The sequence below is a fragment of the Tetrapisispora phaffii genome, chromosome 8 (assembly GCF_000236905.1).
Source record: "Tetrapisispora phaffii CBS 4417 chromosome 8, complete genome".
Lineage (NCBI taxonomy): Eukaryota > Fungi > Ascomycota > Saccharomycetes > Saccharomycetales > Saccharomycetaceae > Tetrapisispora > Tetrapisispora phaffii.
The window spans coordinates 573,075-589,103 of NC_016527.1; the positions used below are offsets into that span (position 1 = coordinate 573,075).

At 35.6% G+C, this 16,029-nt stretch overlaps 7 protein-coding genes and 1 non-coding gene across 8 annotated transcripts; 4 read left to right on the plus strand and 4 right to left on the minus strand.

Moving 5' to 3' along the window:
- Positions 1 to 300: 300 nt before the first annotated feature.
- Positions 301 to 1,497, plus strand: TPHA0H02430 (CDC50/LEM3 family protein; the record flags this gene model as incomplete). Its single annotated transcript, XM_003686832.1, has 1 exon — positions 301 to 1,497. One exon carries the CDS (start codon positions 301 to 303, stop codon positions 1,495 to 1,497), a length of 1,197 nt encoding a protein of 398 aa, XP_003686880.1.
- An 815-nt stretch (positions 1,498 to 2,312) lies between these two features.
- Positions 2,313 to 3,506, minus strand: TPHA0H02440 (alkene reductase; the record flags this gene model as incomplete). The annotated part of the gene is made up of 1 exon (XM_003686833.1): positions 2,313 to 3,506. One exon carries the CDS (start codon positions 3,504 to 3,506, stop codon positions 2,313 to 2,315), a length of 1,194 nt encoding a protein of 397 aa, XP_003686881.1.
- Positions 3,507 to 4,709: 1,203 nt separating this feature from the next.
- Positions 4,710 to 7,199, minus strand: TPHA0H02450 (uncharacterized protein; the record flags this gene model as incomplete). Its single annotated transcript, XM_003686834.1, has 1 exon — positions 4,710 to 7,199. The coding sequence occupies one exon, from the start codon at positions 7,197 to 7,199 to the stop codon at positions 4,710 to 4,712; it is 2,490 nt and encodes an 829-aa protein (XP_003686882.1).
- A 648-nt stretch (positions 7,200 to 7,847) lies between these two features.
- Positions 7,848 to 8,066, plus strand: MIM1 (Mim1p; the record flags this gene model as incomplete). The annotated part of the gene is made up of 1 exon (XM_003686835.1): positions 7,848 to 8,066. One exon carries the CDS (start codon positions 7,848 to 7,850, stop codon positions 8,064 to 8,066), a length of 219 nt encoding a protein of 72 aa, XP_003686883.1.
- A 696-nt stretch (positions 8,067 to 8,762) lies between these two features.
- On the plus strand, positions 8,763 to 10,622 carry MDM38 (ribosome-binding protein MDM38; the record flags this gene model as incomplete). Its single annotated transcript, XM_003686836.1, has 1 exon — positions 8,763 to 10,622. One exon carries the CDS (start codon positions 8,763 to 8,765, stop codon positions 10,620 to 10,622), a length of 1,860 nt encoding a protein of 619 aa, XP_003686884.1.
- Positions 10,623 to 11,288: 666 nt separating this feature from the next.
- On the plus strand, positions 11,289 to 12,362 carry YAP7 (Yap7p; the record flags this gene model as incomplete). The annotated part of the gene is made up of 1 exon (XM_003686837.1): positions 11,289 to 12,362. One exon carries the CDS (start codon positions 11,289 to 11,291, stop codon positions 12,360 to 12,362), a length of 1,074 nt encoding a protein of 357 aa, XP_003686885.1.
- Positions 12,363 to 12,548: 186 nt separating this feature from the next.
- Positions 12,549 to 14,162, minus strand: GAS5 (1,3-beta-glucanosyltransferase; the record flags this gene model as incomplete). The annotated part of the gene is made up of 1 exon (XM_003686838.1): positions 12,549 to 14,162. The coding sequence occupies one exon, from the start codon at positions 14,160 to 14,162 to the stop codon at positions 12,549 to 12,551; it is 1,614 nt and encodes a 537-aa protein (XP_003686886.1).
- A 489-nt stretch (positions 14,163 to 14,651) lies between these two features.
- TPHA0Htrna8T lies at positions 14,652 to 14,724 on the minus strand. The gene has a single exon. It is a non-coding gene; the product is annotated as a tRNA-Thr (tRNA).
- Positions 14,725 to 16,029: the final 1,305 nt, after the last annotated feature.

Below are 16,029 nucleotides of genomic sequence, written 5' to 3' on the forward strand. Positions count from 1 at the left end.
ATAATAATAATAAATTATTTTTAAATATTATTTAAATTGTATCCACTGCAGCAATAAAAACAGGCTCATCGAATTTCTAAATTTGTCAATTTCGTCTGCGCCTGTAATGAAATTTGACTTCATAGTATTGGGAAGTAACTGATAATAAAGCAACGTAATTAAATGAATACTTAAAATGAGAATTACTGTTATAAGGGTTTTGCTATTTATAAAATGATATTTGACAGTTTGATTGAAAAGAAATAGCGAGTTAAGTATGCTATTGGACAGACAGCTTAAAATCAATAATATAACACAATTATGAATATCACGTCAAAATTTAAGACATTGATTCCATTTATAAGTGAGGATTCAGAATTTGAAGAATCAGCAGTCAAATCTAACAGGCCACCAAATACAGCATTCAGACAACAGAGGCTTAAATCATGGCAACCAATCCTTAATCCAAGAACTGTACTTCCCTTATTGATAATGATCGCTTGTATATTTACTCCTGCGGGCGTCGGTTTGATTATTAGTCCATTAAGCGTTCAAGATGTAACAATAAATTACACAGATTGCTCTAGTTTGGCTACTACTAGTAATTTTACTGAAATTCCACATAAATTAGCAAATTATCACTTTAAAAGCAGGGTAGAGTCAAGACCATTATGGAAGTTAGGTGAGTCTTCCGATGGGGACGTTATATGTCAGATAAAATTCGAAGTCCCTAATAATATTGATAAGTCTATATATGTCTATTATAAATTGACTAACTTCCACCAAAATCACCGTAGATATGTGGATTCTAGAGATTGGAATCAACTTAAAGGTCATGCTGTAAAACTGGATGATATAGTTAATAGTTGTAAACCACTAAGAGAAAGAGACGAAAAAATTGTTTACCCATGTGGTCTAATTGCTAATTCTATGTTTAATGATACTTTCTCTACTACTCTTCAAAATGAAGATGGTGAGGCGAATTCATATAATTTAACAAACAAGAAGATAGCATGGAAAACAGATCGTAAAAGGTACAAGAAGACTAAATACAACGCCACTGAGATTGCTCCTCCTCCTAATTGGATAAAGAAATTTCCAGATGGCTATACTGATGACAATATCCCAGATTTAAGTACTTGGGAAGAATTACAAGTTTGGATGAGGACTGCAGGTCAACCTGACTTTTATAAATTAGCTCTAAAAAATGAACAAGATGAATTGTATCAAGGCACATATATAATGGAAATTACTGATAATTACCCGATTAAGTCTTATGGAGGAACTAAGTCATTTGTTTTAACTACAATCACAGAAACTGGTGGTAGGAATATATCATTAGGTGTTGTATTCATCATAGTTGCAGGTATATCAATAATAGTGGCATTTATTTTTGTAATCAAACTATTTTTACAACCAAGAGCAATGGGAGACCAAGCTTACTTAAATTTTGCTGATGAAGATGAGCTTAAGAATAATTCAGATGTCTTTGATCCAGAAATGAGAGAAATATTATGATATATAAGACAAAAGGAAATGAGTACTGGATTAATGATGGTCACTCAAACAAGGAAATATCTCTCCGATTTTCATAGTTGTGATAATACTAAAGAAATAAAAGAAACAATTTTTATATCTATGAAGACATGGTTGCATATTTTTAACCTTAGACTGATCTAAGTCAATGTCAACATATACTGTAAGTGTAACTTGATTGCTTGAGAACCCTAAGTGAAGAATAGTGCTTCTCCGTTAAACGTCGGGTAACGCTTTGCGGAATTCTTTACATAAAATTTTAAATTTATTAGTATATAAAGAACTTGTTATTAAGTATTTTAATTTGACACCTTTAGATGTTTATCTTTCACAATCTTTATCTTTTTTTATTTCTTATGGTTTGGTTTAAGAAAACCATGGGAATTATCACCATTACTATGACGTTTACGAGATTGTTGTGGTAAACGAAGCCCATAGATCAGATTTAATTATCGACACGTTATTACATTTTCAGATGTAAGAACAGAGTATGATGGACAAACTTTATGTTAATGTTCAATTCATTGTATTTTGAAGCCGTGTTACATTTGTTTAGCTGTAAATATATATAATCAAAAGCGGTAAATTGCATTTTGTCAAGGTTTATTTCGGCAGAGAGATCTTTCGTAAAACTCTTTTCAAGAAATGAAATATTTTAAGGCTGGTTTTATGGCATGGTTCGAAGATGTTATAATAAATGTGATGTTATTTTATTCGTACATATAATAATTTTTTTCATAAAACTACAATTACTCAAACATTCTAATAATTATTTTCATAAATTATTTATGAACTTCTTATTTGTAGCCAGCTTTAATAGCTTCATCATACGTTGGGTAGTCAATGTAACCTTCGGCAGTCATGGTGTAGAAGTGTGGTTGATCGTAGTTGTTTAAAGGTAAACCTTTTTCTACACGGTCGACTATATCTGGGTTGGAAACGAAATATCTACCATATGCAATTAAAGTTCTATCATCTTTGACGTATTCTCTAACAATAGCTGGGTTTAAGGATAAGTTACCAGCTCTGATGATAGGACCCTTCCAGATAGAGAAAACGAAGTCGTTGGTGACACCTTCTAAGATACCGTCACCTTCAGTTAACATGAAATCAGTAGCTAATGGTTCGACAACATGGACATAAGCGATACGCTTTCCTTCCTTACCTCTTCTTTCTAATTCACCAATGATGTAGGAGAATTGAGAAATCAACATTGGGTTGTCACCACCAGACATGTCACCAAAGATACCGTATGGGGAGAATCTAATACCAACCTTTTCGGCACCGATAGCAGCAATGACAGCGTCAACGACTTCTAATGGGAAACGAGCTCTGTTTTCAATAGATCCACCGTATTCATCAGTCCTCTTGTTAGATTTTGGGTCTAAGAATTGATTTAATAAGTAACCGTTAGCACAGTGAATTTCAACACCTTCAGCACCGGCAGCAATAGCATTATTAGCAGCGTTAACGTAGTCGGCAACGTATTGCTTAATTTCATCCTTAGTGATACCATGTTGAACAGTACCAGCTTCCTTAGCGGCAGCCTCTTGCTTTTCATTTTGGTATGGAAGATCAGATGGGGAATCAAAACGTAAACCAGCGCTGGCCATGTTGGCTGGTGGAGCTTGTCTCCCTAAAACCCATAATTGGACCCACATAAAAGATTTGTTGTCATGGACCTTTTGAATGATTTTCTTCCACTGAGCAGTTTGTTCAGCAGACCAGATACCTGGGGCACCGGCGTAACCACCACATTGAGCAGATGGGAAAGCACCTTCAGCAATGATCATGGTACCTTCTCTCTTGGAACGTTGGTCGTAGTACTTGATGGTCCAGTCCTTGTCTAGAACGTGGTCTTCGTTAGCTCTCATTCTTGATAAAGGTGGCATAACAACACGGTGCTTGACGGTAGTGTTACCAATCTTCATTGGCTTGAACAAGTTGGTGTTACCTAAAGCCTCTGGCTTAAATCCGCTGACAAAGTTCATTTCGCACGTGTATATTTGGGCTAATCTGAATATATAGAAAATGGAAGATTCCTTGTTTACAAATCAAAACACAATCCTAAAAATCGCTGATGTGTTTATATTTTTTAATCAAGTACAGAATACAGTTGAAACCATAATATGGAAAGTATCCACATGGTTGAAACAATTCAAATTTACGTGTCCTTTATATATAATTACATAAAATATTTTGGCAAATGTTGTAAAACAACAGAATTGAAGAAATAAGACAAATTTTTATCATCATTTTCAAGCTTCTTATGATCATTTATTATCATGAGATGGATCATGTTATCTCTAATGAGGAAAAAAAAACATGAAAATTTTAAACCAATATAACTCTCTTTCCATAATCCACCATCAAAATTAATTCCTTATTAGTTCTTTAAACATCTCGAAACACATACGAAAGCTAACACTTAACCACTTCGAATCTTAGTGTATTAGTGTATTAATAATCAGAAAACCACTTATTTCTTACTAGACTTAACTGTAGGCCATTTCGTTCACCACCGGAAAAACATCGCCAAACAAGCGGAATATGAGATCTGGAATGGAGACCGCCGTTCTGCGGAGTTTTCTTCCCACCCACACCTGTATTACACATCTTTACATTGAACGTAAAACGAATTTTTTTTTGATTGCTTTTGTTTTTTCTTTTTTTTCCAGATCCGGTTCATCGAGCACTTTCTGCGGACCTTTCTCTCTGTGGATCTTGCAGAAAATATATATATATTGCATTTTCGAAGTTCATTGTCTCGAGATTATTGACGATGATGGCTTGGGCGGAAAACTATGCCTAGAAATATTTAAAGTTAGTGAGACAAAGCATGGTTACATTAAACAAGGATGGACGTCGGTTCTATAAAAGTCGCATTGTATCTATTATCTGTGGAAGCGGCGATGACATTTATTATTTGTTAGAACGGGGGAAAAAATATCGTTACTTTGTGCTGTCATTGTTAAGTGGTTGTATTCATCACAATGGACAATGATTATAATAAAAATGTCTATGCAAATTGGTAGCTCTATATAATATTTTATAAAATATCAGTAAAATATCAACTGTTATTTGTGATTATTTAGTTTCTTTTGATTCTTTATTTCACACGTTGTAGCATGAAAACAATAGTAAACGTGTATTAGCAAAATATGATTTTGAGGACAATGTAGGACATACTCTCACTATGCATCGAGTTTGTTTTGGTAGAATGATATCCTATCAGCCCATTTTTTATTTATTGCAACTCTCTTCATTCTTAACAATTCCAGGTCATTTGCTGAAGACCATCCGGATTTGGAAAAACTCTCTTCAAGATATTGCAAACGTCTATCTTCAACATCTTGTTGTTTTATCAGTAAATTTATGTACTCTTTGATGGTCAACTCTTTCAATTTCTCAGGAAGTTTACCATTTTCATCCGTCGGTGAACTAGTCCTTTCAATTACGTTTTCTTCATTGTTGGCCTTACCATAGTAGACTTCGTCAAAACGTATATTGGATTGAATTTGATAATTATTAGAATGTTTTGAACTGAAATCGTCAGTGACAGAGATCACCGGTACAGACTTTGTAATCTTCTCAACATTGACTTTCAATGCATTGATATTTAACTTGCTTAGGTCAGGAACTTGGGAAATATTGTTATTAAGGTTGTTTCTGTTAGATTCATAACCATTGTTAGAAGAACTGGCTTTTAGTGATCCTGTTCTGCTGGATTTACTTCTGCCCGATGAACTCCTTGAATCTGAAATGTTGGTGCTGGATGTTTTGATAGCATCAGTAGCTGAAAAACTCCTTGTGATGCCAGCACCATGCGACCCGATTCTCCGATAATTAGAGGGCATTGATGCATTTCTACCAGAACCTGAAAGTCGTACAGGCATACTGGATATACGCTCGCTACTATTTATATGATTGGTGGACAAACTAGATAGGTTTGAGTTTTTCATGTATATTGGAGATGGAGATTCATCTCTTAAATTAGAGTTCGAAACAACTCTTCTAACTGAGTCACCACCGTTGCTAATAATTCTTGAGAAACTTCTCTTAACTCTTGAACCTATTGATGGATTTCTAGAAATATCATCTTTTCTACTGAGATACGATGAAGATGTTATTGATTGTAAATCAAAATTGGGGTTATTAGTATTAGAAGTTGTCTGAGCAATGTAATTTAATTTATCAGATAATTGTTCAAAAGTTGGTGGTTCAAAGCTCGAGGCTGTACTCATTGAAGGGGAAGCTGAAATATCATTTTTTATATTATTATTATTTTGCACGCTATTAGAGTTTGAAATATGTATCATCGACGTCTTTCTTAGCAATGCACTGGAGGCTCTTTTAAGTAATGGCGGGCGTTTCTCACTTGAGGAACTTTCTAGAGGAGCAGATTCTAACATATGCTTCATTGAAGAAGAAGTAGAGTCAGAACGTGTACGATAGATATTTTCAATTGGATTTCCATTTGTTCTAATTGGCAGATTGTATAATAAATCATCTTGGTTCAAATTTTTATAATGTATATTCATTGAATTGTTAGTCGAAATGGAGTGGCTACTTCCTATACTAATTTTTCTTGATGGATTTCTAGATTGCTTTATGACACTTGCAATAGTACTAGTGTCGTGTGACGATGACGATGACGAGTGGGAGTGTTCAATATCAGCAGGTGATGATGTTATTGGAAATTCAATAGGTTGAAATGATTGGCCATCATCTGGAATATTTGAATTAGCAATGTTACCGCTATTTGAATTCAACATAACATTTGAGAATTTTTTCTTCAAGAGTAACCTCGGACTTGTTATTATTGGAGACAATGTACCATTATTATTGTTTATGTTAAGATTATTCGATGCAGTATTCATATCATATGGATTGCTGTTAACGGAGTTATTGACATCTGACAGGATATCTGTGCTGTTAAGGATATTATTACCACTCAATGGAGAATTGATACCTTGTTGTTGTATGTTGAAATTTTGTGGAATTTTTAATGCTTTCGATAAATCAAAAGAAGTCTCCGCTATGGATTCTGGATCAAGGATATCATTACTATCCGAATCACTAGTTGAATTGATAAAATGTTGTTCACTATAATTTCTAGGTGAATGCAAAGCTTGATCTAAATCTGCTATATTCAAACCTAGTCCCGCTACATCATTTTGCAAATTTTCATAATTTTTTATATCATTACTATGTATATTCACGTTTTCATTATTTTCAGCTAAGATTGTTTTCATATTTTGGATATTATTACTCATATTCATTTCATTACTATTAGTATTGCTATTGCTACTTATGTCATCATCATTACGTGAGTTATCTGGTAATGGCGGGAGCAGATTCAATTCATCTTTACTATTACTTGTCACTAACTGTACGCTGTTATCATTATTAAAAGTTTCATTGTGTATCAGGACTGTATCATTAGCGCCGTTAGTTGAATATGCTATACTCTCCGTAGATGTGTTTGCATGGGCCGTGAGAGGTGGTGAAGTTGCCAAAGGCATCTGTCGACTACATATAGACGAGACGTTGCTATTCAACTGAGTCAACTCTATATCTTCTTCTTCTTTAATATCATGTAATGCATTTAGTTCTAACATCTTTATCCCGAGTTGATAACTGTTATTCTTCAATTCAGCACCAGAAAGTGGAATTACTTCCATTGTGAGGTATGTGTTATTATCTTTTTTGTATGGAAAAATTGACTGGACAATCACAGTAATTATAAATATCTGATTTGCATCCCAAAAACTCGACCAGAGTGCGTAGGAATCGCTTATAACCTATTTCTCTTCCAAAAAAAACAAACAAACAAAATTTAAAACCTTTGGAATAGTATTTTTAATAACTGATTACTTTTCCAATAGTCTTGAGTAAATCTTGTAACCAAACGAAAGACCCAACTATTCGTTTCTTAAAAAGATTACCATCCATCTATCTCTCATGCCATTTGCCTTATATAACAATTGTGAAAAAGTGGGAAAAGTTGAAAAAGTTGAAAAACGAAAAAATTGGGCCATCGCTTCCTCTGGGCGGCTACGACTAAATCTTCACTTTTTCTGAAAAGGTCGAGGCAAATGTCGGGTAAACACCACATCACCACCTACGAAATACGTTTACAGGCCCGCACGCGATCACTTGTTACATCGAACCAGAACTAAGATAAAGGCACCAAGCACTCTTACGAAGTGATTTGGTTGTCTAGTGGTTAGGTGGGGATACAAGAGAGAAGGAGAGCGGACTCACTATTAAGATAAGAGGTGCCGACTACCAAGCATACACACACGCACGTATTCACGCTCTCTACGGTGATGGAAAAGGACGGTCAACCACAGCAGCTAGTGAGATTTGTCAGATCGTGTTCGATCAACCTGTTATTACCGTTTATCAATGGTCTAATGCTTGGCTTTGGTGAGCTGTTTGCTCATGAGATCAGTTGGAGATACAGCATCTTCAGAAGAGAAAATAAAGGTTATAGGGTCTTTCCAGAAAGACGTGTTGAAGAAGAAAGAAAAAGCGCGTTTATATAATAAGGTCTGGTTTTACCTGCCTATCGTTGTGCATATGTATTGTATGTATATGTATATAGCCATGAGTACAGAATAATAAATATGAGATCAGAAATGAGAAGACCAGGAGACTAGATGCATATGCGAAAGCAGTAATCACATCCTCGTTGTAAGGTTACCCAGCTTTCCTTGCATCACCCGGACTCCAGCCCCCGCCAATGATAAAAGGAGACCTTATCCGGCGGACAGGTGGAGAAACCACGGTCACGTGCATGGCACTCCTGCTAAGCACAACGCCGGTCCCACCCAATACGGCCACCCGGACATACAGCACGTGACTCCAAAAGATTGCTCGTGGCAGTCACGTGCTCTGACAAAACAAAAATAAAGAAAGAGGCATGGTGGCCGTCCCCGGCGCCGGTATCGCACCGGCAATGGCAGCCGGGTAACGTCCTGCATGCTGCGGTGTTCGATGCCCTCCTCCGTTCGGTCGGGGCTTCCCCTTCTGCCTCATTACCCGGCTCTGTTAAAAGTGCGATCGATTTCAACGGTGCTGTCTCAATGTTTCACTACTACTGCATTACGGCCATAATAATTAATTACTCAATAATAAAGTATGCATTATAATTTGTGGAAAAGTTTCAGCACTCATCTACTAAGATATATATATATACGTGCATATATATATATCTAAATGCATTATATATACATGGAAAAATGCTTTTGTGTTGTTCACTCACGACTACTTTTCATCTTTGTCGCACCCTAGACCACCATTGGCTAATTGCTCTCTCCTCGACCATTACTACAATGTTCTCCAGAGGCCTAGCCACACTGTCCAAGAATAGGATCGGAATTAAATCAACAGCTGCAGTTCAACTATGTTTGGATAACTGCATTCCCTACAGCACTCACAACGCCCTTCTTTACAACACGCTCGCCTCTACTGCCGTCCGCAACAGGTACTTGGGTGTCAGATTATACTCGACTCCTCCATCCACAGAGCAGAAGAAAGAAAAGCCTCCTTTGATGCAAAGAATTAAACATGAGGTCAAACACTACGTAAACGGTACTAAACTGTTAGGCTATGAGATCAAAGTCTCAACGAAACTGCTAATAAAGTTCAGTCAAGGTTACGAATTGACGAGAAGAGAGCAAAATCAATTGAAGAGAACCATCAGTGACGTATTCAGATTGATCCCATTTTCTGCTTTCGTCATCATTCCATTCGCTGAATTGTTGTTACCGATTGCTCTTAAGATATTCCCAAATTTGTTACCTTCGACTTACGAGAGTGTCACTGATAAGGATCAAAAAAGGGTGAAATTGTTAGAAACTAGAAGAAAAACATCTAAATTTTTACATGAAACTTTAGAAGAATCAAACTTATTGAACTACAACTCAATCGAAAATGTTGAAAAAAGAAAAATCTTTATAAGCTTCTTCAAAAAATTGTATAACTCTAAAAATGATTCCTCTATCAAATTTGAACATGAAGAAATCATGACTATCGCAAATATGTTTAAAAATGACACAGTGTTAGATAATTTATCAAGACCTCAGTTGATGGCCATATGTAAGTTCATGTCTATTACTCCATTCGGGAACGATAATTTATTACGTTATCAAATTCGTTACAAATTGAAATCAATTATGCATGATGATATCATTATTGATTACGAAGGTGTCAAGTCGTTGTCTCCTGAGGAATTACATCAGGCATGTGTCTCCAGAGGTATTAAAGCCTTCGGTACTTCCCAAGAGGAATTAACAAATACTTTAAGTGTTTGGTTACACTTAAGGTTAAAAGAAAAAGTCCCTTCAGTTTTGATGATGTTATCATCTACTTATGTATATGGTGGTAAATCTGTAGAAGATATTTCTTCAAAAATTATTAAAAAGTCACCATCTTCTACTAAATCAGCTCCTGTTTCCGATACAACAAAGAGTGCAGCCACGTACAATGAGTTATTAGAATTATACTATGAAGGTATTTTACAAGTTTTATCTTCCATCCCTGACCCTGTCTACAATGTTGCTAAGTTAGATGTTACAGAGTCTAAATCTGAGGCTGCTGAACAAAAGGCTGCCGAAAAATCCCAAAAGAATGTTCAACCATCTCCAACCGAGACTGCAGCTCCTCAAACTGCGAAAACATCCACTCCTTCTAAGCCTTCGCCTGCTGCAGCAGAGACCACCGCCACTCCATCTGGTGCTAAGGACACTGTCTCGACCAAATCTGGTAAGAAACCAGAGGGCGTCGAAACCGTTCCTGAATTAAAGACCGAAGCGAAATTAGTTACTCCTAAATTAGCTAACAAAGATGTTAAGGTTGTTGCATCGGCTCCAACTGGATCTAAAACAGAAGAAGATCCTGAGTCAGCTGATTCTAGCGCATTCAAACTACGTGTCTTGAAGGAACAAGATGAATTGATCAAAAAGGAAGAAGACGAACTGAGGGCAAGAAAGGTGAGAGAACAAATAGCTGATGACATTAATTTAGATGATGTCGAAAAGGAAGCCGTTCCGCCAAAGACAGAACAGCCAAAGAATAATAAAAAAAATGAGTGCAGATAAAAATAAAAAAAAAAAGGTGAATTCATAAAGAAGGCACTGTGTAACAAGATAAATCCAAAAACAATCTAGATATTTCTTTTCTGATGTATCTCGAAATAATATGAACGGATTGCATATTACGATTTTCCATTTATACTCATATTATTTACTCATATCCTCCGTTCCACTCTTATTTATAACATACCACACATTTACATAAATGCAGTCCTCGTTTTGTCCATAGTAACATACACGAGCGACATAAATCTGCATAACTTATTTAATATTCAATATAGTTTAAAAGAATAAACCTATATCATTTACCATGACTGAAAACATCTTGCATTCATAAAGTTAAATCTTTTTTTTTGATGAAACTTTATTGAAGTCAATTTTCGAAATTGATTATTAAACTATTTTGTTGCGGATTATCATTTTAAAGAAACCTTGCACCCTAAAAATTTATAAATCATTAAGATAAGTTAAAGAATATATATTGAATAACTCATTTGATCTATATTGAATTTTTAAAGGTTTATCATGAATCAACTTTGACGCTTGTACACTATACTGCTTGAATATTATTTTGCTTTTTAATTAGCTTCGCAGGTAACCATATTAGATCAATGGAAAAATCCTCCTTACAAAATTGGAATAGGTGATAGAAAATAAAGAACTGAAAATTTTATGAATAACCAAAATACCAAGTTCCCAAAATTAGAACCTAAGGTTCCGTTAGCTAATAACCTCTATTCATTAAATTTACAATTCTCTAGGGACTGTGTCCTTCCTGCTAGACCAACTAGTACCAGAAAAGGTGGATCGATTAATAAGGTGGCACAGGAATCACAGAAATTATCCAAAGATAAAAGTAAAATGGAAACTCTAACCTCACCAGAAAGTGATAAAAATGATGATATTGATGACACTGAATTAAAGAGAAAAAGAAAGTTGAATAGAGAAGCGCAAAGAGCATTTAGGGAAAGGAAAAGTTTGAGGATGGAGCAGCTTAAAGATACAATCGAAAGATTACAAGATAGTATAGATATGTGGGAGAAAAAGTTTAAAAAGTGTCAAGGTGAATTAAGAAGGTTAAGAAAAGAAAATCTTAATTTTAAAAAGGAACATATTGCTTTAAAAAGTTCATTAGAAGAGTTGAAAACAATTAAAACAAAGGAAGGTTTTACTGGTGTTCTAGGGTTACCGAAGACACATGATCCACTTATAGGAGATTTAATAAATAATTTTAAACCAATGGATGCAATCTCATTAAAAAATAAAAATAAGGAAACTTATTCAAAAAGAGCAAATGACAGGAAACCCTCAACTTTAAATTCATTAAAATCTAGAGAAAAAGTGTCTTTGTCAGTTCCTAGATGTGGGTTGTGTACAGATGAAAGTTTTTGTGTTTGCTCGCAGCTATCAGACCCTGTTGTAGCTCGGACCAATAATGAAAGGAAGCAAACTACAATAGATGCTACGCCTGCAGCTGACACTTTGTCTAAGCTTACCTGTTCCTCTAATCCTGCTTCATGTTCGAAATGTGCAGATATTGATAGGTCATGCATTGGGACAAACTCAAATGGCGTAGGTGAGGCACCGAACTTACCTGAACCAGTCTCTGAAAGCAAAGATAATGGGCATGTAAAAGACACAAGAGAACTTGTACAGGATTGCAAGGATCTCGATTATATAGAGATACAACTTTCATATATGCCTAAAAAGAAAAAAGGTTTTGAAAGTTGTCATGGTATATATTAAGTTTAAATAGCAAATGATGTATCATGTAATACTAATGGAAAGTTTTGAATACCTTTCTCAATTTTGCAAAATCCTTACTACTATAACAACATCGTTGTTAAAAAAGGATGTTTGATGAAGAACTAATTGCATAATTAACATAATGAAAGTACAAATAAAAAAATGAAAATATTAATATAATCAAGTTTATAATAAAAAGCCGATCACTTGTGTGATAACTTGGACAAATTGTGGAACTGCAACATTGACAGCGGCGCCTTTACTTGTTCTGGACGAAGATGATGAGCTGGATGAGCTAGATGATGATGAGGATGCGCTAGATGATCTAGACGAACTGGATGAGCTGGATAAACTGGATGAGCTGAATGAGCTGGATGAGCTGGATGAGCTGGATGAGCTGGATGAACTGGAACTATCGACATCTTCATCATCTTCGTGGCAATGATTGATAGTTGATAAACCAGTACCCCAAGCTCTACCGGCACCAGAACTGAAATAAGCAGATGCAGCACTTGGCATGTCCGGTAATGTGTTATTTGCTTCCCAAGTACCAGATTGGTAGGCTGGACAAGTAGAGTAGTTATAAGAAGTTGAAAATCCACCGTCACCTGATGGATTTGAAACGCTACTATATTCAGACTTTAAGTTTTGAAAGTCAGTTAATTTTGTAACGGAAGTGTCGTTGTCTATTTGAACTAAACCGAAATTGTTTGTTTCGTTAGAATATTCGTAGACTAAACCACCAGAAAACACACTTGACATTTGTGTGGAATAAATAGATTGAATTTCAGTGAAAGGTCTGGAATCTACAACTTCATTACAACCAAATTCACTTAAAAAGATTGGTACTGAATAGTCAGAATATAATTGAACTTTTTGGGCATAACCTGAGGTTTGGAAAGAAGAATGACCACACCAGGAGTAATCGTTGACACCTAGCATATCAATTCTAGCATATTCATCGTCACCACAGTTAAAATATTCGGCAGCATATAGTCTATTTTCTGCGATATCAGCTGCAGAGTAACCAACAGGAATTTTTCTATAACTTCTTGCTTCCATATACTTCTTCATGTCTCTGACTACAGCTTTAACGTAAGTGGCTGTATTTGTTGTGTTAGCAGAATTAATAACTTCATTGCCAGCGAAAAAACCAAGGACATTATCATAATCAGCAAAAGCGTCAATAGTAGCGAAAACACTCTGTAAGTAGTCAGCGTTATAGGAACATGCAGGATCAGTTCTAGAAATTGCACTTGTTGGAGTATTGACATCTAATATTAAGTAGATACCATTTTGTTGTAATAGGCTCATACATTCGGAATGGTCTAATGAATTATCGACGGTGTAAACTCTGATAGTATTTATACCTAAATCCTTGAAAACAGGGATATCTCTTTGACAGATAGTACTATCCGCTAAAGGATCAGTCAAGTTTGATGAACCACCTGGTTGGTAGTCTACACCACGGATATAAAACCTTTCCCCAGATTCAGAGTCGAAGAAAGCATTGCCTGTGATATTGACTATTGGAGTTGAACTGTTTGTTGAAGCAGTAGCAGCTGACACTAAGGTATTTCCTAGAATAGCAGCACCTGAAAGCAAAGATTTAACTAGCATTTTTTTTGCAGAGACAGCCTTTGCGTTCTTAAACGATAAATATAGAGGATTTCTGGGTCCGATTATATGAATTGGCAGATAACGAAGATGTTTCTTATATAGAGAAAGTGAAAAAAAATCGAAAACAACCTTAACATCAGTAATGTCAATAGTGATATAAAATGAAACTGCTGGTAGCATGGCATTTATGCCTGGGCACACAACTCATCGTAACTATTTTTGCAAAATGTAAATATTGTGCGTAATGAGGACTTTACATAAATTTCATCTCAAAATGATGAGGTTTCGAAATCTCAGAATCTCGAGACTGTGCTTGTCCTTCGCCTTCCCTTAGAGATCAGCTATATTTCCTAAAACGGCCGAGTTGTTTCTGCGAGGAAAGCCCGCACCAGAACTGCAATCAAGCCAATAGCAGAGCGTTCCCGCAACAGCTGTCCGAGACCAAAATCGAGAAACATCGAAAATTAAACAAAAGAAACGTCGATCCTGGGCGCGAAATCTGCGCACAAGCTAAAAAACACTACCGTTTTGGGACGGCATCCTGGTGCGAAAACGGTTATAAAGTTTCGGTTTTCCTCTTTTGGTAAGGCAGCTTCGTCTCCGAGGCCTCGAGGCCTCGGAGACGGAACCGTTAAGTAACCCGAAAAAAGAAGATACGCGAAAAAGTTATGCTTCCAACCAGAGTCGAACTGATGATCTCCACATTACTAGTGTGGCGCCTTACCAACTTGGCCATAGAAGCTTGTATTCTGTAGAGCGGGGTCAATAAATACGGTAAAGCTCTAGATCGGGATATAACACTAATTGTTATCACTGTCAGATCTGAAACTGTTGGAAATGTCACTGGACGAATAGCTGAATATACGATACCAGTTATTACCTCTTTAGGAGATATTGTTGTAAACTGAGACAATAATGCCTACGAGAATGTGCTTGCAGAATTTCTAGTGCATAAATAGTACTCTAGAACCGTCAGTCTGCCATACGTGTTCAATTCGACGACGTTGTCTCGTTGGACAGAGCGGTAGATTGAAATATTATGTATATATAAACCCTAGTAGTCAATAGATAACTATTTCATTGACCAAGGTCCAAGACACCAGAGAGATTAATCTAATATCTTGTATATAATTTAACAACTATTACAATATTAAAACAATATAATTAAGCTATTGAACAACAACAGACTCTTCCTAGTTAGGAAATTATTCCCGTAAACCTGAACGACAATTGTGTATATGAATGTAATGACGAGTCTATTACATTAGACAGCAATAATGACAGAAGCTAAAGTGTCAATAGGCGACCTATTTATGCATCTAGGATTTGAAATAATCATGTAACTATTTCATTATGTAACATATAGTTTATAATGAAAAAAGAGGCTTTGTTGAATATAACAAGAATAATTAACGACCCGTATCCGCTTTCCATCTGTTATAATATAATAGTCTGTCTTATATCTGTCTATTTATTGTATGACATTCCTGGCATAAATCTGTTTATGGTAGTACCCATATGATAATAAATTTGTAACACAATTAGGGTTATTGTTACTTAAGGTAAACTAGGGATTATGGACGAGTGCTCGTATAACCTGCCAATATCAATTACAAGTGCTTGAAATATCTTATTAGTCTAGGATTTATTATATTAGATATTATATAGCTAACTAGTCTTCTGGGGGATCTTGTCTTGATATTTTAGTCTATATAATAATATTAATATCTAACTACTAGAAGTATATGCAATTCTAGGGTCTGGGAATTTATATTTTTGCTTTTTCGACAAACTTTAGCTATAGATTGTTGCTGTGGGCCTGTTATAGTTAAATTACAATAACAGTGTACCAACAACTGTGTTTCAGATCTTGAGATAGTTTCCTAATTTAGGAATTGTCATCTCATAACAACTGTTACAATTCTCGTTACGGTATCTAGGTTATCCTGGCATTGAATTTCGAATCTATTCGGGCATCCATTGGCTTGGACTGAATTCCACAATTGTGATGCTGACCACCTAATACTATACATAAATTTTAGTAAAC